The 22,462-nt window shown below is 39.5% G+C and overlaps 5 protein-coding genes and 2 long non-coding RNA genes across 32 annotated transcripts; 3 read left to right on the top strand and 4 right to left on the bottom strand.

The window, feature by feature from the left end:
• The first annotated feature begins 35 nt into the window (after positions 1 to 35).
• LOC124201935 (N-acetyltransferase 9-like protein) lies at positions 36 to 1,083 on the top strand. The gene is made up of 5 exons (XM_046598197.1): positions 36 to 172; positions 233 to 342; positions 411 to 467; positions 529 to 669; positions 736 to 1,083. The coding sequence occupies exons 1-5, from the start codon at positions 96 to 98 to the stop codon at positions 1,020 to 1,022; spliced, it is 672 nt and encodes a 223-aa protein (XP_046454153.1). The 5' UTR covers positions 36 to 95; the 3' UTR covers positions 1,023 to 1,083.
• LOC124201933 (arf-GAP with dual PH domain-containing protein 1-like) lies at positions 328 to 3,432 on the bottom strand. The gene is made up of 9 exons (XM_046598194.1): positions 2,917 to 3,432; positions 2,803 to 2,849; positions 2,561 to 2,739; positions 2,314 to 2,503; positions 2,110 to 2,214; positions 1,926 to 2,051; positions 1,726 to 1,860; positions 1,439 to 1,667; positions 328 to 1,083 (listed from the first exon to the last, which is right to left on the bottom strand). Exons 1-9 carry the CDS (start codon positions 2,996 to 2,998, stop codon positions 1,019 to 1,021), a joined length of 1,158 nt encoding a protein of 385 aa, XP_046454150.1. The 5' UTR covers positions 2,999 to 3,432; the 3' UTR covers positions 328 to 1,018.
• A 1,729-nt stretch (positions 3,433 to 5,161) lies between these two features.
• Positions 5,162 to 7,476, top strand: LOC124201936 (alpha-amylase-like). Of its 2 annotated transcripts, none has more exons than XM_046598199.1 (7): positions 5,162 to 5,395; positions 5,496 to 5,866; positions 5,927 to 6,127; positions 6,203 to 6,297; positions 6,383 to 6,497; positions 6,988 to 7,001; positions 7,063 to 7,476. In XM_046598199.1, exons 2-7 carry the CDS (start codon positions 5,823 to 5,825, stop codon positions 7,116 to 7,118), a joined length of 525 nt encoding a protein of 174 aa, XP_046454155.1. In that variant the 5' UTR covers positions 5,162 to 5,395; positions 5,496 to 5,822; the 3' UTR covers positions 7,119 to 7,476. The 2 variants fall into 2 exon arrangements, with proteins under 2 accessions (XP_046454155.1, XP_046454154.1); XM_046598198.1 differs by having other exon boundaries at positions 7,060 to 7,476.
• Positions 7,477 to 7,797: 321 nt separating this feature from the next.
• Positions 7,798 to 8,943, bottom strand: LOC124202870 (speckle-type POZ protein-like). Its single transcript, XM_046599361.1, has one exon. It carries the CDS (start codon positions 8,941 to 8,943, stop codon positions 7,798 to 7,800), a length of 1,146 nt encoding a protein of 381 aa, XP_046455317.1.
• Positions 8,944 to 11,448: 2,505 nt separating this feature from the next.
• LOC124201931 lies at positions 11,449 to 12,629 on the bottom strand. The gene is made up of 5 exons (XR_006877798.1): positions 12,444 to 12,629; positions 12,245 to 12,350; positions 12,063 to 12,182; positions 11,884 to 11,996; positions 11,449 to 11,815 (listed from the first exon to the last, which is right to left on the bottom strand). It is a non-coding gene; the product is annotated as an uncharacterized LOC124201931 (long non-coding RNA).
• Positions 12,630 to 13,396: 767 nt separating this feature from the next.
• LOC124201929 lies at positions 13,397 to 22,408 on the bottom strand. Of its 3 annotated transcripts, none has more exons than XM_046598191.1 (3): positions 21,952 to 22,408; positions 14,124 to 14,945; positions 13,397 to 14,037 (listed from the first exon to the last, which is right to left on the bottom strand). In XM_046598191.1, exons 1-2 carry the CDS (start codon positions 22,273 to 22,275, stop codon positions 14,136 to 14,138), a joined length of 1,134 nt encoding a protein of 377 aa, XP_046454147.1. In that variant the 5' UTR covers positions 22,276 to 22,408; the 3' UTR covers positions 13,397 to 14,037; positions 14,124 to 14,135. The 3 variants fall into 3 exon arrangements, with proteins under 3 accessions (XP_046454147.1, XP_046454146.1, XP_046454144.1); XM_046598190.1 differs by having other exon boundaries at positions 13,397 to 14,065; positions 14,124 to 14,951; positions 21,958 to 22,408; XM_046598188.1 differs by having other exon boundaries at positions 13,397 to 14,065; positions 21,952 to 22,407.
• Positions 14,951 to 20,553, top strand: LOC124201930. Of its 23 annotated transcripts, XR_006877793.1 has the most exons (22): positions 14,971 to 15,314; positions 15,382 to 15,483; positions 15,544 to 15,645; positions 15,706 to 15,807; positions 15,868 to 15,969; positions 16,030 to 16,178; positions 16,243 to 16,391; positions 16,458 to 16,662; positions 16,815 to 17,214; positions 17,276 to 17,284; positions 17,366 to 17,509; positions 17,611 to 17,732; positions 17,818 to 17,991; positions 18,060 to 18,372; positions 18,441 to 18,611; positions 18,725 to 18,946; positions 19,012 to 19,137; positions 19,204 to 19,464; positions 19,539 to 19,658; positions 19,722 to 19,879; positions 19,946 to 20,176; positions 20,249 to 20,553. It is a non-coding gene; the product is annotated as an uncharacterized LOC124201930 (long non-coding RNA). The 23 variants fall into 23 exon arrangements; XR_006877796.1 differs by lacking the exon at positions 17,276 to 17,284 and having other exon boundaries at positions 14,951 to 15,314; positions 17,366 to 17,488; XR_006877787.1 differs by having other exon boundaries at positions 14,970 to 15,314; positions 15,544 to 15,637; positions 17,276 to 17,509.
• Positions 22,409 to 22,462: the final 54 nt, after the last annotated feature.

Here is a 22,462-nt window from a genome sequence, read left to right as displayed (position 1 = left end):
TCCCACAAGCACAAATTTCCGAAATGTACGTCCGACACCCAGAGCCAATGCGGTGAAAAGTAGTACTTCATTTTGACATTCGACGAGACAAAAATATGAAAATCAACTGTCAATCGAAAATTACAGGTTCTCTCGTAGTCCTCGTTCCTTATCGAGAAATTCACGTTCTTAAGTATGCTATGCCTTTTAAATTGTTGTTTGAAATAAATGAGATAATTTGATTAGCGTCCAGGTATCACGAATGGATGTCATCAGAGGAACTTCAGACATTGACTGCCTCCGAACCGCTCTCCTTGGAACAAGAATATGAAATGCAAAAGACATGGGCAGCTGATGAAGACAGTTTAGTGTTACAAAATATCCAAATAGTTTTGACAACAAATATCAATATGACCATATTTCCTTTACAGAGTGCACTTTCATTATTTTGGATAAAGCCAAATACGAAGAGACAAATAACGAAGTTGGTAAATCAAAATATTCATCATCAACTATTCAATCTACTTACTAATTGTCATCCTTGAACAGAGTCTATGATTGGTGACACCAATGTCTTCATGACTGATGAAACTGATGTCACCTTGGCAGAAATTGAGATCATGATTGCAGAGACTGGTTATCGTAAAAATGGAAGAGGAAAAGAATCAACATTACTAATGCTCAAATATGGTGAGGATAGTTACACAGAGAACAAACAGCATCATTTAAAAAAAAACGGTCATTAAAAAAACACAGGTATAGAGCAATTGGGAGTGAAACAGTTCCAAGCCAAAATCAAACTGGATAATATTGCGAGTATTCAAATGTTCCAAAAGTTGGGTTTCCGCGAAATCAGTCGCAGTGAAGTTTTCAATGAAGTTACCTTGGCTGCCACTTCTAACGACGAAGCTTTTGTACGATACATGAAAGATCACCTTGTCCAATACAGTATATCTCACCATTACTGTGAATGGAGTTTATTTTTTTGTTTAATGATTTTACGTGCATCTTTAAAATTTGCGAGCTGCTGCCATCTTCCTTAGCGAGTAGAAAAGAAGGATACGACCGATCCCCCACCTCGCTTCTTTACCAATATTCCTCTCACTGTCATCGAATAGAGAAGATAAAATAATTAAACTCACGTAGAAATGTTCCATCTAAAATTAAATAAATATAGTCTACCGGGTTCACCAGGGGTTGTGTTAGTTCATGCAGGGTACCAAAGAAAATTTATTGCCAGGTCTCCCCACGAGAAAATAAAATCAAGGAACCACATGCACTTAAAAGCTATTTTTGAACTGGAACCAGACACCATGCACTACTGGGTTTTGGGGTCAATTATTTTTGGTGAAAAAATAAAGAGGAGAGAAAGAGCAGGGGAGGAAGAAATAAGAAAGGTTTTAAGAAAATAGGAACGAGTTGCGTTTTTTAGATGCTTTCGCCAACAAAATTGACCTACAAAAAGAATCTTGAGGTGACATTAGTCGATTGATGACCGTCTGTATGGCCGCCATCCATTCGTCACGGTCGTCGGACCTCTCGGCCGAGAAGATGAAGGCGCGCGACGGCGTTTTCACGTGAAAAATGAAACCCACGTCTTTGAGTTTCCAACCGAGTGGCTGGCCTGTGTGGACACTGTAACCGTCACTAATGTGACCGATAAAGATTTCTCCCTTGGGATAAGGGTCCTGTCAAATCGATTCTATTCAATGTCGTTTATTCTATTTGATAATGACGTTTACGTACCAATTTCTGATCGTGGTACATGAGTTTTCTTCCATCTAAAGTGAACCATCGTCTTTTGAATCCGTCCGAAGGTTTAGGCCCAGTTTTACATAAAAATCCTTCCTTCAGAAAATCCTGAGTCAAACATTGTGCCAACTGTGAAAGAATCAAACAAAACGGTGTCATAAAACAATTCATTTCGAGGATCAACGTCGACCCACCTCCGTTTCGGCCAATGTAGGATGCGCGACTTGGAGTAAATTGAGTTTCGCTGATCGAATAGCCATATACCATTCGACAATCACTTCTGCGTCATCATGATACACGTAAATGTGTCGAGTTGAGCCCTACAAATACAAATAATTATTAAGGATATTTTTAAAAAATAATTCATTTGGACTGTGCCTGATTGATGTAGGTTATCTGAAGGGAAGTTGGAGGTTTCAATTTCTCAGGGGCAAATGCTACGTTCATGTCGAGAATACGAATTTCCGCCTTGGGATCCTTTTTCTACAAGAAAAAAAACAAAAACAATCACGTACAGCAATAAAGAAATTTGATTCTGAACCAATTAAAAAAACGTGAAAAGAAATGAAAGCGTCGTCTTACATTGGAGACGTAATATTTAAGAGTGTTGTCCCTCTCAGACAGGACGAACCGCCTTTGTTTGCACGAATCGTCGACTTTACTCCTCTTGAATAAGAAACCTTCCATAGTTCCGCGGGAATACCGTTGCTTCTCAACGTGAATAAACTCTTCCCTTTCGTATTTGGCCCTTATCCATTGCTCTCTGAGAATCCTGTGAGCAAACAATTAATATTTAATTTTAAAACACAAAGATGATGAATATTCTTACTGGGGATCATTTTCTGATGGTCTTCTGTAGAAAACTGGCACCCGTTCTTCATACTTTCTTTTGGCAACAATATTCCCCACTTCTTCTAAATGTTTCACTTGCGATTCTTCCCATTTGTCTAATCTCAGGTGCTTTATCTTGGATATGTGGGTCCCCAAGGCACGATGAATCCCGGCACACTAAAAGAATAAAGTAAAAGGTTAAATATAAACTATCTTTAATATCAACAACCTGCAGCAAACCTGCGTGCAAAGAAAGACCCCGATATTGTAAGATGCATACTCTGTGACTGTGATAAAAGGGAGTTGATTAAAAAGTTAGTTTTTGACAGATGAAACTGGTTATCAGTGACTGACCTTGGCAATTGCAATCTGCACACACACTGTTACCAGTTTTCTTGACCAATTCCAAGACTCGTCTCCCATTAATGTCAGCCATTTTCCCAGCACGAAGAAACTAAACAAATTTGATGAAACTGGGCAGGATTACGCAAGACCCCCTCTAAAATGCACAGGAGTTTCCAAGAAAAAAAGTTGTGTGGAAATCATCGGAAACAACCGAATCGCGTTCCAGTTTGGTGCGTCGTCATCACAGTACTAGTAAGAACCACAACTGCCGCGTCGTCGACTGAGATATCCATATTTGGTGGAAGGAAATAAGGTGGTGGCTGTGGTTTCTCTTTGTTACCAATAGCAGTGATTATATTTGTTAGGGTAAACACACACACAAGGGGTCCCACCGATTAACTTGTTTATTGTTATTGAGATGGGCAATCGAGGGGGACGTCAAACTAACTGCGTCCAAGTGCAGACTGAAAAAGTTTTTGTTGACAGGGGGGTCCCAAGGCCACTCCTCTCTACACACTCGCGATGTGGGCGGGTTCTCAATTCGACTCTTGGGGGTCCTTTCTCTGAAAAAACTTGATTTGATATAAGATACTGTAAAGAAAAACTCGTGATTGGATTGAACCCTATAAAAGGAATGAAGGAATCATTTATTTCTTTTTGTGTGTCATGAAAAATTATTAAGTAATTAAGGCTATGGCAACGTTGAGGAAAGGCGGAGCTTTTTCAAATGTAGGATTTGTTTTTTTCAGTCAATTAAATTGGATGTGCGACATTCAGGCTCGCGTCTTTCAGGCCCAATTTTGACGACATTCAGGCCCAAGTTTTTAATTTTTAAATAAAATCATGGAAACTTTGTGAGTTTGGTTCGCAATAAAACGTAAATGTTCGGGGGGCAGGTGGGTGAGTCGGATAAGGCGTCGCTTTGAGATCTCCGTTAGGTCCTTAGGTATCCGAGTTCGACTCCCATGGTGAGCATAGTTGCTCCCACACCTGGGCACAATGGTGTGTCGGCAGTGGCTGGTGAGTTAACTTGACCCTTGACGCCTGCAATAACACGGAGAAATGTAGCAAACCATTGCAAAGGAAAAAATGGTCGATTCATTATACCTTGTACATCATTGGAAATAAGAGGGGAATCCCGGTTGATTTCGCCGAGAGGTCGACGGAACCGACGAGAATTGGATAGTTTATATCAAAGAGATGATAGCTGATCGAATCGTTCATGGAGAAAGCGGCAGCCAATCGGCGAGGGATTTCCTTTCATGGTAAGCAGTAATTTGCTTAGAGTTTTCTCGGTTATTTTAAGACCTTTTAGATGGTATTACCACGAAACAAATTGTTAACATATTACTATTAGGCATTGATTTGGCGTCTAATTTTAAAATTAGTATGGAAAAGGATAAGACAAAGTGATAAGAAAAAAGAAATTAACGGAGACCATGCGTAAGTGCGTGTGTTAGTAAAGAGCTGCTAAGCGACAAAGCTATACTGGTTACCAAGTCACGATGAATCCTTCTGTTTTTCAAAACGAATATTTCATTTAACAACAATCTTCGTCGCATGTTTACAGACAACCTAATTGCCGTGCCAACAGGAAAGAGAATTCAGTTGGCATTCACTGGCTTCAATGTGCAGACTGAGACAAGATGAGTTGACGTGTTGTTTTGCTTCCGTGAAGGGATCTGCTGCCCAAGTGGAATTCAATTAGCTTATTTGGTCGTTCAAAAGTGTTTCCGACGAAGACTGTCTTTACCCCTATACTTCATCTTGTCCTTTGTCGTTTTCAAAGTTATTTCCACTGACTGTGACCATACGCAACTAACGCTATTCTGTTTCCATCGTCTTATATACCCCTCCACCCTGCATCCCTTGATAGTAGCCGTGGAACCCGTGCTAGAATTTTGAATTGAATGGGCACCGTGGAATCTACCCCTTAATGTCATTCATTTTGAATGTGCTGTTTTTACAGAATTTTAAAAATTCTTTACATTTATTGATCCTTTTTGTTTCTAGTTTGTCAAGGAACAGCATCCCAGCCCTCCATTGGAAATGCTCACTCTTATAAATAATATTGTAATCAAAAGGGGGAATTCAGATGGTGCTAATTCTTCGTCCCGCCAAGTCTCTCCTACAATGTTGTTGAACGGGTCCAGCTTGCCCGCTCGTTGTCAATCTTGCTAACCACAGAATTTATCTAGAAGTGAGCCGATAACTTTACATTGTTTCCGACATTGAAATGATCCCAAAATTGATATTCCGGGAGAGGGAGCGGCTAAATTGGAAGGAAATTTGGAGCGGCTTCGTCCGTTTTCGGCTATATCGGCCGCCAGTCTATTTTTACCGGATTGCGGCAGAGAGCGGAACAGACAGCCTGGGTAACACCCGCCGTATTTACGCGAACCTGTTCGGCCGTTTGCTGCAGATTCTACACGAAAATGATCACTAGAGCGGAGAGGTCGTGACTATATTGGGCGCCCAATCTTTTGCTGTGAGTTTTATTTTTTGATTCGCATTCGTCGCTAGGTGGCAGCCAGTTTGACCTTCGGTCGCTAGATAGCGCCAATGATTGTTTTGGTTTATCGCATCAGTATTTGGCCACAACGCTGCCCGTCAAGGCGTCAACGTCAAAGATGGTGAAGAATTTGAGCAGTGATGACGGGATTGCGGCAATTTTGGTGGCAACCTAACAAACCAACATCGTTACAGGCAGTAATACTCGAATCAATTCCTTCCTGGCTGCTGGTGCCTGCCCGTTGCTGGCCTTGAAGTTGCTTGTTCATTCCAAGATGGAGATCATCAAGGAGACTGCCTGGGCCGTGTCTAACATTTCTGCCGGAAATGCCATCCATATTCAAGCTCATCACCAACAACGTTGTTCTTCCGTTGGTGGACGTGCTGGGCAAAGGTGATTTCGAATGCCAAAAGGAAGCAGCTTGGGCCATCACCAACATCACCTCGGGTAATTTATTTTATTTTTACTGCTGGTGTCTTATTGATTTTTAACTGTTATTCATTTCAGGTGGCAATATCGAGCAGATTGCTTTGTTGTAGTTGGTACACCCTGGGTTGGTTACGATGCCTGGAGAGTGGGTGATACCAAACTCGACTGGTTTGGGGCTCAAGCAGGACAAGGAACCTACATGGGTAGTCCTGCTTTCGGTACTCCTTTGGTCTGGACTACAAACAACCCTGCGAAACCCGAATACCAGCCGCTAAACAAGTAATAAAACCATGAAAAAATATCATTATCACGTCGTAAAATTTCAAATGCTGTATTTTACTCTTTTTTTCTTAGATGGGGAGATGCCAATCATATGGTGGATTTCAACATGGATTGTTCAGAGACGGAAAACGGCTGGTTTGACGTCAAAGCTTATCTCACTAATTCCGGTAAGGTGCTGAGCTCCCATAACAGTGGTTGGTGTCGATGAATGAATTTTTGTTAATTTCACTTTTTCGTTGATTAAATCCACAGCATCTGGATGGGAAGCTGACATAGCCCAATCACCCTGCACTGGTACAGGAGCTGATGCTCTTCCCCCTTACTCTGGAACAAAAAATCACATGGCTCGTTGCGGTTACATCAACAGGTTCGCTTTTGGCGCCGGTGGTTGCGAAATCAACGCTTTCTAACTTGGTGTATTTCTTGGTTACATTACCCTTTACCTTCCTTGGAATCTTTCTTTCTTTCAGCATTCGCGTATTCAACAATCAAGTTGAATTTCATCCAAATAATGAGTCCGATTATTTTCAGTTTTCATTCTTTGGGGTAGTCTGGTTTCTAATGTTTATTCCTTCAACCCTTTTTTCATCGATTCCTGGGTATTGATACAGTCCACATTTCACATTATAGCTCAGCACATTGTGTCGTTATATTTCATGTAAATGTAGATTACATTTGTAGGGGTATTGCCAGTTGGATAGATTGGATTGTAAAATTAAATACAATGCATGGATATAGACGGCACCCTTTGCAAACAAGAAATTGCACGTTTAGTTTTACGTCTTCGCTGTTTGTCCTCTTAGATAAAGTCCCAGTAATTCTGTGTTTTGATCCGTGGGGATTTTATGTCATTTTAGGAGGCACACTAAAGGTGAGATTAATAAGTAATTTTGCTTATTACTTACCGTATTAACTTTGCATCTTTTTAGTAGAAACGAGCTTGGTGATGAATGAACCTTGGGATTACCGCAAACTTGCCTCGGATTGAAAGCGATTATTTATCATCTACATTTGCTTCTATTCCACCCTATCCTATACACACTTCAGGTAAGGAATTCTTAAAATTTCAAACGCATTACCCTGAGCAATTCAACCGATTTCCACTGAACGTGAAAACTGTAAAAGTACTTGTAAGCTAAAAGGTGTCTTTAAAATGGTTGGGATGATGAAAAATTGTTTAGACTTGTGCGTTCAAACTTTTTAGAAAGCGCGAAACACGGGAAGTTACTTGACTCTTAAGCCGACAAAGATCAGCTCCGAGGACTGCATGTATAGACAGTGTGATAGATAAGGAATGTGAAAAGTACCTTTTGGTTTGCTGATATAAAAATCTGTTTTTATTTTTAGCGTCGACGTCGGGCGTTATTTTTCATTTTTATTTTTTATTCTGTCAACATTAAGCACATCAATAGGCTTTTAAAACGTCATTTATTTTTTTGAGCGGTAATTTGCTATCGAAATGTTAAGTAGTCAAACTATTAGACGAGTAAAAAGTCAGTGCAATTGCGGGTGGATCGTGACGTAAAAGGAGTGCTTCGTTTTACTAAACGAATTAGGGAATTAAAGTTTAGAATATTTGATGGTGAGTAATACTAAGAAAATAAAATTTAAAATCAAATCTTGAAACATGTCATCCATGAAAATCGCTGCGGCAGGTCTATATTTTATCACCGTCTTCGTCCCGTTTTTCTTATCGCAGGATTTGATGTTTTTTCCTCGTTGGATCTGCTGGTGCCTGTAGCAATCGGTAGGTGGTGCAGCATTTCCTGAATGTCGCACAACTTGACTGGATTCTCTTGTTTGGTGTTTTTCCAGGTGTCGGTCGCCATCACTTGACTTTGGTGAAGTCGAAAGTATTCGATGGCATTGGCAATCAAATGCTCCGGTGGAGGTTGCCGATCGGCATCCAACAACAACTGGATGCAATTTTCAGGAGACATCCGCCGAATCAGATGATCCTCGCACTCGGCTTTCAACTGATCCAAGAAATATTTATCCGCCGCGGCATAAAGTCCCACAGCCATCGCTTCCATCGTTGTCAAAGACAGGCGGCCAGTGTAGATGAAGCGGAGGAGTTGGCCAAACACATCCGGATGGATGTCTTCAATTTCCACCTGATTGGACAGTTTCTCCTTTGTCGAATGCTGAAACATGGCGTCAAACACTTGACTTCTTGACGCCAAAATGGCCTTGTGCGCCAGAAATTCACGGCCACCTGTTTTAATCGTCACGTCGGCGTACTTCATGTTTTCAAACAATTTTTCTTGTTGGTCAATCAACTTGTCGCTGTTTCTCATCGGCTGCTGGTCTCGATCGTCATTGGCTTTGCCTGAAACAGGTTCTATCTTCACGTAAGATTCGATTTCAGAGTAAAAGGTGAAACTTCCGTCCAATTGCTGGCACTCGTTTTCTATGATTTTGGCTTTGGGAAACATCATAATGAATGAACCGCCGCTGTGTCTGGGTAGAGCCTGCACCGTCTGTAGAATCTTTTGTCGTTTCTTATTCAGGATCGCAATTTTCACTCGAACCGGATCGACGAGCTTGGCGCTGTAGTAATATGCGACACCGGGAGTTGTGAGGAACAGCTGGATTTTCAAGTCTGTCGCCATATCGGTGAGTTGCATTTTCCATAGGCGATCGGGAGTTGATTTGGCTGAAAATAAAGTCGAGTCCAAAGGTTCCATCCACTGCGTAGTAGTTTCTAGACATGGTAAATGAACGTTCCATTCTAAATCTGTTCTGGAAGTTTCGAATTCCGAACGACACCAATTACCAGCCGACGAACACGGTTTCATCGAATTTCTTTCCATTTCTTTTAAATTTCTTTTTACTAGCAATTATACAATTAAAGAATAGGCAATAGTTACCAAGCTGCACTTGACTAGTAAAATACGTTAAATCGACAAAGTCTTAATTTTGGATTCACAAACCGTAGACAAGTTAAGAAAGTCATGTCACAACAGGGACAACGTCTAATCAAATGAAACCAAACTGCCGATAAACTTTTAGTCAACATTGAAATTTCTCTCATGAGTTATCGGAGCATATCTCTGGCCACTATCGTAACAAGTTTCTTTCCGTTCTCTCTACAGCATTTAAGCTTTTTAACTGAATTATTTCACCCCTTGATTTCGATATTCTTTCCAATTTATGATACATGAACAATAAAGAGATTCAATTTAAGTGAAGAATTGATTCAAACAAAGTTTAATAGTCGAATTCGTAGTTAATTTTTTTCTCGTTGAGGGTTTGTTTCATCAGCTTGACGAACTAATTCGCTTATCGTAGTGTCATTTAATAACTTAAATCTGATTGTCCAATTTGAGAGGAGAACTCGAGTGTCAATGATTTATCTGTCGCATTGAAACAAAATTTGAAAATTTCCGTGTTCTCCCTTCTCATTGGCATAAGCTCATTCTATTTTAATTTAAAACTAAGATTTTTTCATGTCCTAGTTATTTTTTTTTCTCGCAAAGATAACCGCAGCAGAATTAGAAAATGGTACAAAACCTTCATTACGGGTTCGTGTTAATCAAAATTTTATTGCCGCATAAAACCCTAAAATTCTTTTGTCATATTTCTACCAACTAAAACTAAGCTACCAATCGCTTACCTTCGACGTAAAAATTGCTAAGGCGCATCCATCCACTTGATTCCTTTCCGTACAGTCAAACGTGGAGGAATCTTTTGGCTCCGTCAGTAGGTGGCTAAAATCAAGTTGTTCCTCAGCCGCTAGATGACGCGAAAGACAGGACGAAATTTTCGCCATTTTGTTCCGAAACGCCAAGTGAAAAGGTATTCCAAATTCGTTACGGAATTGCGCTGTCGATCTACATTTCCATCATTGAAATTTATTGGTAAATTCTAGTTTAATGGTAAATTCTAGTTTTGATTTCTCAAATGCAATTTATCCTAGTCGTTGCTGTGTGAATTTACAGGCAATTTGTCATAGAATTTTCACTTGGCCAAATAATCGATTACGTGGACTGAAACTGCTTTCCATTTTGCCGAAATGTCGTCCGTTGTTAGCTGTACCTGTTTGGATGTACGTCTCATCTCACGCAGAAACACTACAGAGGTAGTAGAGTAATTTTGTTCATCAATATTCCTGCAATGATGCTATAGATTTTATTAGTTGGTGTTCAGATTGGAGATCCCGTTGCTCAACTGTTGCAGAATGTGAGAACTCAACAAATTCTTAGCTCCATGGCTGGCATCATGGCCATAGTGGTTTTGTTGCAGCCAGCTGGTGAAAGGTGTGATCGAGTCAAGTTGAGCTGCAGCTGCTGCATGCATTTTATTGAGCTGGTGTTATCCTGTGAAGTGTCATTGCAGGAAGACTTTTTGAAATGGTAAGTTAATTGAATGTATTGGGTGTAACTTGGGAAGTCTTGCATCTTTTCTTTTTTTTTTAAATTCAACTGACAAGTTAACTCTGATCTTAAGTAGACAATAAGTGGTGCTATTTCTGGCTTCCAACTAATAGTTTCTGTGAAAGATATCAGAGATAGCGATCAGCTTCCTTTGAGTTAACAACTTTCTTCTGCTCAAACTAGAATAAAATTTCCACTCTGTATTGCAAACTTTTTCTAACACTTCAGAATTAGATGTACAGAATTCTCTTTTCCTGGGATTTAATCTTCTTTTAAAATTTCAATTGCCAATGGAATCTTGGAAAAATGTCTGATGTTGTTTGTTTTACACGATTTCTTTTGCATCTTAAGTTTGATCATGGAAAAATAATATTCCTTTTTCCCCATAGGACTTGGTGATACTTAAAGCTATGCCTATGGTGTTCAATGTACAGTGGTTTTGCAGCTTGTTTCCAGTTGAGAGATGTCATTATGCAGCTGATACAGGATTGAAGAAAAAGAACTGAAGTAGCTGTGCTGGAGTTCTCCTGAAGTTGCTGTGCCACAGGAGTTGCAAATAGTGTTTGGTTCTTCATATAAGTTTATTTAAAGAGTCTGGAGATGATAAGCCACATCTGATTACAATTTATGTAAAACTTCAAAGTTGTAAGAAATATACAAGTCAAGTGCTAAATATGATTTTGTTATAAATTAAGAGACACAGCAAACAAAAAAGTTAAAAGGAATTGCTTTATTGTCCCACCTCCACCCACAATTCCACCACTTTTTACAATAACACACATACATACATACATTACACTTTAGTTAACCTGTTGGCTGCCACGCCATACAACCCGTAGGTTGTTCTCTACTCTCTACGCGCCATGTCTGAAGGATCCATGACCAAGGTGGGACTTGCCATTGCTGACAAGTCCGGGCTGACACGGTGACAGGAGAAGATGGAATGCACAACCTCTAGAATCCATCACCGCATCGACAAGGGGGAAGTCCCTATGGTGCATTGCCTAACGGGGCCTTTCGGCGAATCTGGGGCAGGTGTGACTGTCCGACCCCGCGGCATGAAAACCACGAGACCGAACAGCGCGGCCCGTGCTAAGGAGCTAGGGGAGAACAAAGGCGTGGCAGACAACGGGTTAACTAACAAAACATCATACCAATAACAATAGATGATCTGCGAAGCACATGTCGGATGTCACCGCCAAATTGATGTCGTAGAGTCAACGCCAAGTTGATGTTGTAGAGAAGTCAACGCCAAATTGATGTTGTAGAGATGCCAACCCCCTTTCCATGTTCACCTCTTGGCTATTACCTACATGGAGATCAAGAACAACAAGATAATAACAAGAATTCAATTCAGGACATGGCAACTGAACTTACACATGATGAGTTGACACCAATCAGGTTTCCCCAGTAGATGTAGTAGTTCCCATTCTCAAGTTCTCTGATAGATGGAATGAGTCCAGAGAAAATTACTTTTGTCACAGCTTTCTCTACGACAGAATGTTCAAGTTATGACACAACAAAAAGTTTCATTTATTAAATAAGAAAAGTAATACCACAACACTGCCAATGTGAAGTTGGTAGAAAAAGATGTTGCTAAGGCCAACATTGGTCCAAACTAGGGTTATGGTGATCTTGCGAGTCCAATGAAAATCAGCCGATAATTGTGTTGATTCCTACCAAAGATGAAAAGAATATGTTTTAGCAATACTTTAATAAAGCTAGTGTTGATTAATACCTGTATGCTGTATCATTTGGATGACATATTCAGCAGACATACAATGATTTTGGCAAAAACAAGTTGACAGTAGCCTGCAAGCTGCAAGCCTCTTTCACGTTTTCTCCTGCAAATTAATGATATTTAGGTTATCCAACATATTCAAGAAAAAGAACACATGCTCAGCAAATTCCACACGAAATAAATCTAATTTACTTACAAATTTATTGGTAATTTACGAAGAAAATAGCTACAGCTAAACTTTTGACAACAAACCGCCATTAGCCCATAACTTGCAATCATCACGCCATCTGTTTGACACATCTAAAACTCAGTATCTAAAGGGCTAACCTTTAGATAGTCACAAAACTTGAAAACATGATTTTTGTTTGCTTAAACCCAGCACGGAATCTTTAGAACTCTACAGAGAACAAAGCTCACTTGTTAGTTTCATGCAAATTTTCCGGAAGTAGACCGGAAGTAAGCGATAGCGCCTTAACCATTGAGCTGATGATCAAACAAACCAAATATTCGTGATCTCCATGAAATTTGGGGTCAAAAAAGTGTAATTTAAACGAAATCCAGATTTTGGTCAAAATCGAGAATTTTCCTGAACTATAGTTCAGGAAAATTTTTGAAACCGGAAGTACGAAAACGCACAAAACAAAACATGAACTTTACCACAAATTTGACGAGGATCACGAATATGTGGTTCTTTTGTGCGTGGGATGAATATTTACTGAACTACTGTCTGAAATGAGAAAACCGGAAGTAGAAAAAAAAGCAATTTTTCAAAATTCTAACAAGTGAGCTTTGTTGGTGGAATCGTTATCGTCAGTTTTCACTAAAAATGGTCTAACAGCAACTACCGATAAATGTTTTAGAGATGTGCAAAGTAATTCAAAATAATTGCAAAAAAAAACCGTTGAAATAGGCCGTCTAGCGTTAGAAAGAAGAAATGTTTAAAATTGTTTGTAAACAATTCCCGCTCTAGGTCATTGACAATTTGACACTCATTGAAATAATAAAGGCATAAGAAACGTCGAAACTTACGCAACACATCTTCAACAGCCAAACACTAAACTCCAAATGGCGATCATTCCAGTGATCTGCAACACTCGCGCTCCCGCTCAGTCTGCCAACACCCTTTATAAAGTAAAAAAAACAAGGCCATATAGCAAATTATTTTTATTTGCACATTTATTGATCTATTCTGCAATATACAAAGAGTCCATTGCATCAGAGACTAAAAACAAAGAAACGAAATAAAACTGTTAGAAAAAGACCCATTACGCCAGCGAGAGATCCTTCCCATTCCCACTCATAGAAGCACCAAAACTGATCAGTGTGAACCTCAGGAACTGACAACAGGGGAAAATACGTGGCAGTCAACGTGTTAACTTAAAAAATCGGTTACGTAAACATCAGAAGAATAATTTTCAAATTTCAGATACTTTCTGTGTTGCTGACAAATTTCCCCTGATGAAATCAGTTAACAGGCATTGAACAGTTGTAGTCTATCGGTTACAAAAAAAAAATCAACCTAGCAGTTTACATTGATGCAAACAAAAATATATTGATCCTATGTTTACACCAAGGAAAAAGAAGAGTTTAAGCAAAATGGCAGCCGAAATTGAAATGCTTTGTTTTCAAAAAGAGATACACAATTCAACACTGAAATTAATTTAACTGTTCAGTTGCACTTAATTAAATACTGAATGACTTGTATAAGATGATGTCTCTGTTTTTCTTTGAGCCCCAAGTAACTTGAACAAATTTTCCAGGTTGAACAGAAATGCCGTCCGAAAACCTTTCTTTAAATGAAAAAAGGATATCTAAAGACTAAAGTAAGGAAATTAAAATTAGAACAGTAAGTAGAAATGTGTTACTAGTTCCTCACCACCAAGCAGGATTATGCTATGTCATCAGAATCTTGTTCGAATTCTTTGGAGTAAGGAAACTGCCCGTGTTTCATCCGTTGAGCTATTTTCTGGTTAGCCTTGAGGCACAAATCCGGACGATTTTTCATCATTTCCATCCATTCAGGTTTTGAGACGAGAGTAGCGAAATTTTTTGCTATAAACTTCAGAGTGCTTTTAAACAGTTTCGTGGCTGAGTGGAAATCGGACCAAATCAACAGTTCGATGGCGTTTCCGACCGACAGTTGATTGAGCAATTCTTCAACGCACTCTTTCTTGAGGTTCTCGATACCATATTTATCGGCATCTTCATACAGCTGCCGGGCTAGACCATTCTCCTTCATTTTTGGAGCTTTTCCCGTGTACAGACAAATGAGCAACTGTCTGAATACTTCGGGCTCAATATCTTCAATGTTGACTATCCTTGTTTTGGACTCGATGAAGCTGGACTGGAACATGGTGGCGAATACGGGACTTCCAGTTGAGAGGACTATCACATGAGCACCGATCGTCTGCCCATTTTTAAAATGAAAATGGACATCACATAGAGTTTGACTGTAGAACATTCCAGCCAGACCTTTCACGATTTTGTTTTCGTTCAACTCACTATTTCCAAAATCGATCCACAAAGCAACATTTTTCGGATTATCTTTGCTGAATATGCGTTTTTCCCACAGCTTGGAGTTTACCTGGTTGAATTCTGCTCCCATGAATAAGAAATTGTCTCCATTGTCTAAAGAAACTTTAAGTGGAGGTAACTTTTCACGTTCTGTCACTTGGGATGAAACTGATGCTTCATCAATCTTTTGGTCACGCCTATTGCACTCCGGGGTCCGGAGCGCTCTAGTGTCAAAAGTGGCTATTACACTCCGGAGTCCGGAGTCCTCTAGCGTCAAAAGTGGCTATTGCACTCCGGAAATTTATGGCGACGAATGGCAAATCAAATAACGACTGATTCTGTGTTTTGACTCTCATCACCTCGTTAAAACTTTTTGCCTCTTTCTTCGCAATTGCCTCGTTCAATTGGATTCGCAATTTCTCGTTAGTCAATTGGTTTGATTAACATTTAATATTTATGGTGTGCATAAAGGAAGAGGGAATGATAGGAAATAAATCTCTGCTGTACTTGGTGATTTCCAACAGGCCATACATTCTACAATGACATTCTGATTGTAACCAGTTTCATAGAACATTGTGTTTGAAATTAGTTGATTAACAATGTTTATTTCTCATTTATAGGTGTGTGATAATGAAGAGGGAATGATTGCAATTAAATCTCTGCTGTACTTGGTGATTTCCAGCAGGCCATACACTCTACGATGGCATTCTGATTGTAACCAGGTTCATAGAACATTGTGTTTGAAATTAGTTTGATTAACAATGCTTATTTCTCATTTATAGGTGTGTGTTAATGAAGAGGGAATGATTGCAATTAAATCTCTGCTGTACTTGGTGATTTCCAGCAGGCCATACACTCTACGATGGCATTCTGATTGTAACCAGGTTCATAGAACATTGTGTTTGAAATTAGTTTGATTAACAATGCTTATTTCTCATTTATAGGTGTGTGATAATGAAGAGGGAATGATTGCAATTAAATCTCTGCTGTACTTGGTGATTTCCAGCAGGCCATACACTCTACGATGGCATTCTGATTGTAACCAGGTTCATAGAACATTGTGTTTGAAATTAGTTTGATTAACAATGCTTATTTCTCATTTATAGGTGTGTGATAATGAAGAGGGAATGATTGCAATTAAATCTCTGCTGTACTTGGTGATTTCCAGCAGGCCATACACTCTACGATGGCATTCTGATTGTAACCAGGTTCATAGAACATTGTGTTTGAAATTAGTTTGATTAACAATGCTTATTTCTCATTTATAGGTGTGTTAATGAAGAGGGAATGATAGGAAATAAATTTCTGCTGTACATGGTGATTCTCCAACATTATTGATCCCAAAATCCTCGACTTTCATCCAGTCATAATGATGTCATTTACTATGACTTTGGCTAGGCCATGTATTCTGCCAATGGTAGTTGATTTACGCCTAATTTCCTACAACCTCCAAGTCAAAATAACTCTTATATCGACTGTAGATCGTATCAAAAGGAAACGACCAGGTCGCCATGTCTTCTCGATAGAAAACTCGTGAGGACACCGCTGTTATTTGCACGCTGCTCAGTGTCTTGGTCGGTGTATGCGCGGGAAAACGGACGAATGGTGATAAGCAACATTTCTTTGTACAGTAAGTTTATTTGAGACAGTTACAATTGACAGTTAATACAAAACCATTTATCATTCATATCTTTAGGACAATTATTGATGCACATTTTGTGAAACCAACCGTCGCAACCATTCGTGTCACATCCGATAAACTCAAATCCATTTTTCTCCCAGCCTGTCCTGCGACAGGTACAATACAATAATTCTGCTTCGACAGTCTCGTGAGTCCTTGTTGCACGACTTTCAACTGATGGGAATGGAGTTAGTTCGCCGGAATCCATACACTGAATAAGGTGAGGGCGTAACTTTTTTGGGTCATACATTCTTTTTGCAGGGTCTTCTCCGAATGCCAAGCTCGTAGCAAAAGCAATCGCGAATACCCCGCAATCATACCCATTGCTCTGCCGTTGACAATCTTTGATGATGTATGTCATTTCCTTTTCAGGTGATTGGAGGAGACTGGACATACAACTTAGGACATGCTCGTTTCTCCATGGATTGCCGGGACTGCTGTCATACACCAGTACATGTTCACGTTGAATAAACCCTTTGGCAACTAATACCCAGTGATCCGATCCGTCATGAACGATCTGCAACCATTGATCGCCCTGCGCTCGGGGGAATTCAAGGCTGCCTCCAATTGTACAGCAGAACAGACCACCTATTTCTGGATGTTGCTTTTTCAGGATTGCCTGCGCCTTGTTGATGTCGCCTGACATGAGTTTGTTCGTCTTTGTTAATACTTGCGGCTTGTCCAAGAAAAGATAGGGTTGTTTACTCCTGTCCCGTCTATTTCGGTTTTTTCGGAGGCAACCATCAGTCGAAGACACAAGCTATTAAAGGAAGTAAGGAAATTCGAATCATTTTTCTGAAATTCTTCCAAATATCATTTTGTTACCTCTACAGAATTATCGGGTAATGCAGTTGTGATCAGTGTGACATCGACAGGTGGAACATCAGTGGTTGTGGTGATGCTGATGTCCGTTTTGTTTACAGGTGAAACTTCGCTGGGTGTAGTTGTGATCAATGTGTAGTTGTGATCAATGATGGACACGTCCACTTCATCGACTGGTGGAACATCAGCGGCTGTGGTGATGCGAACGTCTGTTTTGTTTACAGGTGAAACTACGCTGGGTGTAGGTATGATGGGAGCGTCGATAGTTATCTATTGAAGATCAATTAGTATTAACTTGGATAATTTTCAATGGATTAATAATACTTGTTTACCTCTAATGTACTAGGTAATTCCTGAAGCTGTGATGACGAATCTTGATTATAATAATCCTTCATGTGTTCTTCTTCCTCAGCCAAAATTAGCACTTCCTCCATCTCTCTGCTCATAATTCCACCCATCTAAACAAAAGTGAGAAACACAGTACAGTTATTATACGTATTGTTAGGATGTATAAGACATTTGCTTACGTTTTCTGTTCTCAATCGTTTCCTAGGCTTCACGTTCTTCTCATCTGGATCTGGATCCACCACTGAAACATCGTCACGCGTTGTCTTCGACTTCTTTTTGTAAGCAGTAAAATATCCTTTGTCCTGTTTTGGCCTGCCTCTTTTAACAGGGGCAACGGGAAGACGGAGCGATGCCCAAGGTTGAGCAAAAACCTATAAAGGTATTTTTTGTTAGAATACCATATGTTTGTTCGATTGTTTTAAATATTTGCCTTGGTCCTTGCTGTAGATGTTTCAATACGTTCCGCAACAGTCGGAGAATCAACCAGTGAGTTGTTCGAAGGATTCTCGGTCTCCTGCTTCTCGTCTTCCATTACTCGAAGGAGTTTCCCCTCTTTCATTAATTTGTGAATGTTAAGGAAGAAGTGCAATTGGACTTCGAAGTCGGAGGCTGCTAGTCCACTCATCGTGTCGGCCATCCTACGGAAAACGTTAGTGGCCATGATATATTGGCTTTTCCCCGTTGCACGCAGCCGGGTCTTTTTCGGACGCTGAACTCCAGATGGCGATGAAACGCTTGCGGAAACGACCGCATCATTCTTGTAACAAATAAATGTTTAAAAAATAAATTTAGTTATCGATAATCATTTTAACTTTGCTTTACCTCCAGACATTCATTTAACCAGTGATTAGAAAATGATCCCACTGGAACTTCGGTGTTTTCTTTGATGTGGAAGTTGATAATGTGGCGGCAAGGCAGTTGAAAATCCAAGAAAAACTTGCACGTGCAGCCAGTGAGATCTTGTTTCAATTTGTACGTAGTGTAGCGTGAAACTATGTGGTACGTTGATGATTCCTAAGCAGAATTTATAAATTAGATCCATTTAAAAAAATAACAAACAATTTATTAACCTCATTAAGTACGAAGTTGTAATTCTCTTTCATTATTTTCAGTTCTGCTTCGAGATGGCCCCAAGCAAAAGGGGAGATGGTGTCCGCAAACTTTTTGATCAACGGATGCTTTTCCTTCTTGGAGAATTTTACCTCTCGTATGCACTGTTTCATTTTTCGGTCAGAAAGGCGTATCAAAACGATGTCTATTAAATTGCGGAGAACTTCTGACAATCGCTTGGTTTTCTGGAGGACATCCTTGATAGTGTGGTGAAATCTTAAAATGTAATTCAGGTATTTAGTTATCGGTGATGTAAATGAAAATTTAATAGCGTGTTTTACCGTTCAAGACGATTGGTGGTATTGTTACCAAACGTTGGAAGATTTCGACGTCCAAGGTTACTCCATTTGTCGGCTATGTTGAACCAGTTATTTTCGAAGTATGCTGCAATACTTCCTGGTCCGGAACCTATGAAGTATGTACACATTTTTAATACATTCTATAGATTATCTTTAACTATCGATTCACCTTGTTTCAACAGGTACGCTTTTGCTGTTTCAAAATCAGCCTGCGTTTCAGCATACATAGCCGCACGAAAGTGTTTAATAATTTCGTGGATTTTTTCTTTGTCTACGCGTTCGCCGTCCTTTGGTTTCTTTATGTAGACGTCTACGGCCTTCAATGCGTGAAACTGACAAAGGATGTGAACCCCATGAGGAAAGCAGTTCTCCAACGCGGCTATCTCAGCGCAGTCTTTGTCGGATATGGTCACTTTTGTCATGGAGACGTCGTTATTCTGTAGGTACAGTCAAGTTTGATTATAAGAAACACTTAAAATCTAATTTAGACAGTCATTACCTCTGCAAATATTCGCAGGCATTCAGAAATCGCTTCCGTTGTCTCTTCTCTAATGAAGAACATAGCTACGGGTTGACCATCGCCATTATTGTCTTCTATCAGCAAATGATACAGCGCAAATCCAGCTTGATCAATATTGTAAGTCCCGTCTACCTCGACGACTTTGCCGTACATTTTGTACAGTTTGCGTTGCTTTTCTAGCTGCACGAAAATAGCGGTGACTTCTCCTTCCGGGTCGTGCAGCACTTTGACGACGTTGTTTGGATCTTGTTGTAGACTATCAAGAAAGCTAACTGAATTGCTCCAATCGTCTTCCAAATTCCCTAATGACAGAAAAAAGTTGTCCTTGATTTGTTCAAGTAAAATGGTTTTACAAAAATTAAGTGTGTTCGCTAACCTATTAATTTCTGCTTCATATTAATCAGGTCCTTGCTAATGAGATTGGAACCGAATTTATCTTGCAGAATCTTGCGAATTTTAGTCGGTTGAGCGCCGGCAGAAAGCGCACCGTTGGCGAAACTAAGGGCCTCGTCATTCATATGCCTGTAATAACGTGCAACAAGGTCGACAAGGTCATTCCAGGAAATATATAACATGAAATCCAATCATTTAATCGAACATACAACAAAACCTTATTACATCACACGGAATGTAAAGTAAATAGTTCTAGCACATTAATGAAATTTGGAAACCAATGTAAAAGTAAATCTTACCTTTTTCTTGCATAGGTCTTGACATGTTCCGCAGAAACAGGGTGGTCTTTATGCTCCAACTCCAAGACCTTGATCTCAAACTTTTCACTAACTGGATTAAAAACAAATCTAATCTGCACTGGACAATTGTTTGGCATCACATTTTGGTTCAGTCGTGAACCCTTTGATCGTGATTTGTGAGTACCAAAATGAGGGCACATGTATTGAATTCTTTTAAACTCAAACTTTTCGTCAAGTACGATTTGATTTCTTCGGTCATTGTTGTAACTACTAATTGACTCACAATGACCACGACGCAAATATACATTTTCTGTCTCTAACTGCTTAATAAACTCTACAATCTCTGAATTACTATCAAAAGTCTGATTTAAGGCAAGTGATTTTAGCAACGACATTCTGAGATGAGGCACTGAACTCTATTGAGGAATATTCTTTTTCCAACATTATTATATAAGGGAGATAGATGTTACAAAATACTGGTAGCCAAAAAGAGGAGTGGTTAACTTTGTTTATGATTATCTCCGCGGCGTTGGAACCCAAAGCAATCCATCATCAAAGGACAAGGCGCTTCCATATTCCGCTCTTAAAGGATCTTTGATTGACGCCGCACCATGTGCCAATTCTTTCCCCCTCTTAAATCAATTACTTTTTCATTGTCAGTTCATTCATGTGATGACAAAGCACCGATTGAAATTAAACACGAAAATACCAAGTATTTTTTCGCACTCACAATTCAGTTAAAATGTCTTTTGATATTATAACACTCACTATAATAAAGTAAACTGCATCTGCATGTTAACTTAGTTTTGTATTGTTTTGTTTCAAGATATGAAAGACGTGTTTAGCTGTTAGTTTATTGGAATAAGAGACACGGGCATTGCATGGTTTATAGCGTGAAATCAGCTGAATCACACGTTACGTGTGAATCAATCAGCAGAAATCTTGAGTTGCTGGTCAATGCGTTCAAAGGTCACAAAGAACCCCTTGAAGCCCCGTTCTGAGAACTCCGGCTCGACCTTCAGGCAAGTAAGGGGGCGACAGAGGGTGACTCACTATGTCGTGCGTTTATAGCGTGTTTAACAACATAAATTTATACTTTGAATATAATGATCTCTGTGTAATATAGCTGAATCACACGTTACGTGTGAATCAATCAGCAGAAATAGTGAGTTGTTGGTCAATGCGTTTAAAGGTCACAAAGAACCCCTCGAAGCCCCGTTCTGAGAACTCCGGCTCGACCTTCAGGCAAGTAAGGGGGCGACAGAGGGTGACTCACTATGTCGTGCGTTTATAGCGTGTTTAACAACCTGTTTGGTTAACAAGAAATATCACCCTGAATTGAAATGTTTATAAATATTTACAATTTGAATTGTAAGGTACTGATTCAATGTTGGACATTGTACTCTAGCTAAGTTAACGATAACGAAATAAAAGTTCCTTCTATACACTGACTATTTCTATTTATTATTGAGATTCAAATATATTTGATTGTTATAAATACATTTTATTTGAATTTCCAAAGAATTCAAATCTAATCCATTCAAATTTCAAAACACAGAAACAGAATGCCATCGGTCGCCAAATGAAAGTACTACATATTTCCTTTCCGGAGTGCAATAGCCACTTTTGACGCTAGAGGACTCCGGACTCCGGAGTGCAATAGCCACTTTTGACACTAGAGCGCTCCGGACTCCGGAGTGCAATAGATTTTACCCAATCTTTTGGCGTTTTGGCTCTGATGGTTGTGCAGCTTGAACTCCCACTCCAGTCAATTGAGAATAACTTGAATCACTTTCGCTAGATGAATATTCTTTTAAAGTGAAGGAGAAATAATAAGGCTCCATTTCATTAAAAGTCTTGCAAAGGAAATCGTAAGTGATTATGTAAATGCGACCAAACTGGGATCCACGAAGTGCAAACACAGTTGTGTACGCCCCCACATTTGTCTTCATTTTAGCAGAAAAACTCCAGTTCACACGATACAATCCAAGACGCACTTCTTCTACATTAGTCAGCCCATTGTCGCTCATTTTTTTGTTCATTCTGAAGTTATGACACTAATAATCTTGGTAAATCTGAATTGAATTGTCACAAAAAGAGATAACCTGGACTGGAATCGACACCAAAGAAACGTTTTTGCCAATATTTTCTAGATGGACGACAAGACGAGTCTTAGCCAGAGGTCTCAGTGTTGCCATATTTAAAAAACAGCATTGAATTGCAAAAAAA

Source organism: Daphnia pulex, chromosome 9 (assembly GCF_021134715.1).
Source record: "Daphnia pulex isolate KAP4 chromosome 9, ASM2113471v1".
NCBI classification, from domain to species: domain Eukaryota; kingdom Metazoa; phylum Arthropoda; class Branchiopoda; order Diplostraca; family Daphniidae; genus Daphnia; species Daphnia pulex.
The sequence above is the reverse complement of the archived record's forward strand: the minus strand, read 5'-3'. Positions and strand labels throughout refer to the sequence as shown.

Bases quoted from the DNA above. Each gene is read 5' to 3' on its own strand.
- LOC124201936 (XM_046598198.1), top strand. From the start codon at position 5,823: ATGCCAAAAGGAAGCAGCTTGGGCCATCACCAACATCACCTCGG. The intron at 5,867-5,926 runs GTAATTTATTTT...TATTCATTTCAG, and splicing joins CATCACCAACATCACCTCGG to GTGGCAATATCGAGCAGATT. The intron at 6,128-6,202 runs GTAATAAAACCA...TTTTTTTCTTAG, and splicing joins GAATACCAGCCGCTAAACAA to ATGGGGAGATGCCAATCATA.
- LOC124201929 (XM_046598191.1), bottom strand. From the start codon at position 22,275: ATGAACAAAAAAATGAGCGACAATGGGCTGACTAATGTAGAAGAAGTG. The intron at 14,946-21,951 runs ATTGGGTAAAAT...CGTGACCAAAAG, and splicing joins CAGAGCCAAAACGCCAAAAG to ATTGATGAAGCATCAGTTTC.
- LOC124201933 (XM_046598194.1), bottom strand. From the start codon at position 2,998: ATGGCTGACATTAATGGGAGACGAGTCTTGGAATTGGTCAAGAAAACT. The intron at 2,052-2,109 runs GCACAGTCCAAA...TTGTATTTGTAG, and splicing joins AGATAACCTACATCAATCAG to GGCTCAACTCGACACATTTA. The intron at 1,668-1,725 runs GTACGTAAACGT...TCGATTTGACAG, and splicing joins TGTACCACGATCAGAAATTG to GACCCTTATCCCAAGGGAGA.
- LOC124201935 (XM_046598197.1), top strand. From the start codon at position 96: ATGAAAATCAACTGTCAATCGAAAATTACAGGTTCTCTCGTAGTCCTC. The intron at 343-410 runs GTTTAGTGTTAC...TTTCCTTTACAG, and splicing joins ATGGGCAGCTGATGAAGACA to AGTGCACTTTCATTATTTTG. The intron at 670-735 runs GTGAGGATAGTT...AAAAAAACACAG, and splicing joins ATTACTAATGCTCAAATATG to GTATAGAGCAATTGGGAGTG.
- LOC124202870 (XM_046599361.1), bottom strand. From the start codon at position 8,943: ATGGAAAGAAATTCGATGAAACCGTGTTCGTCGGCTGGTAATTGGTGT.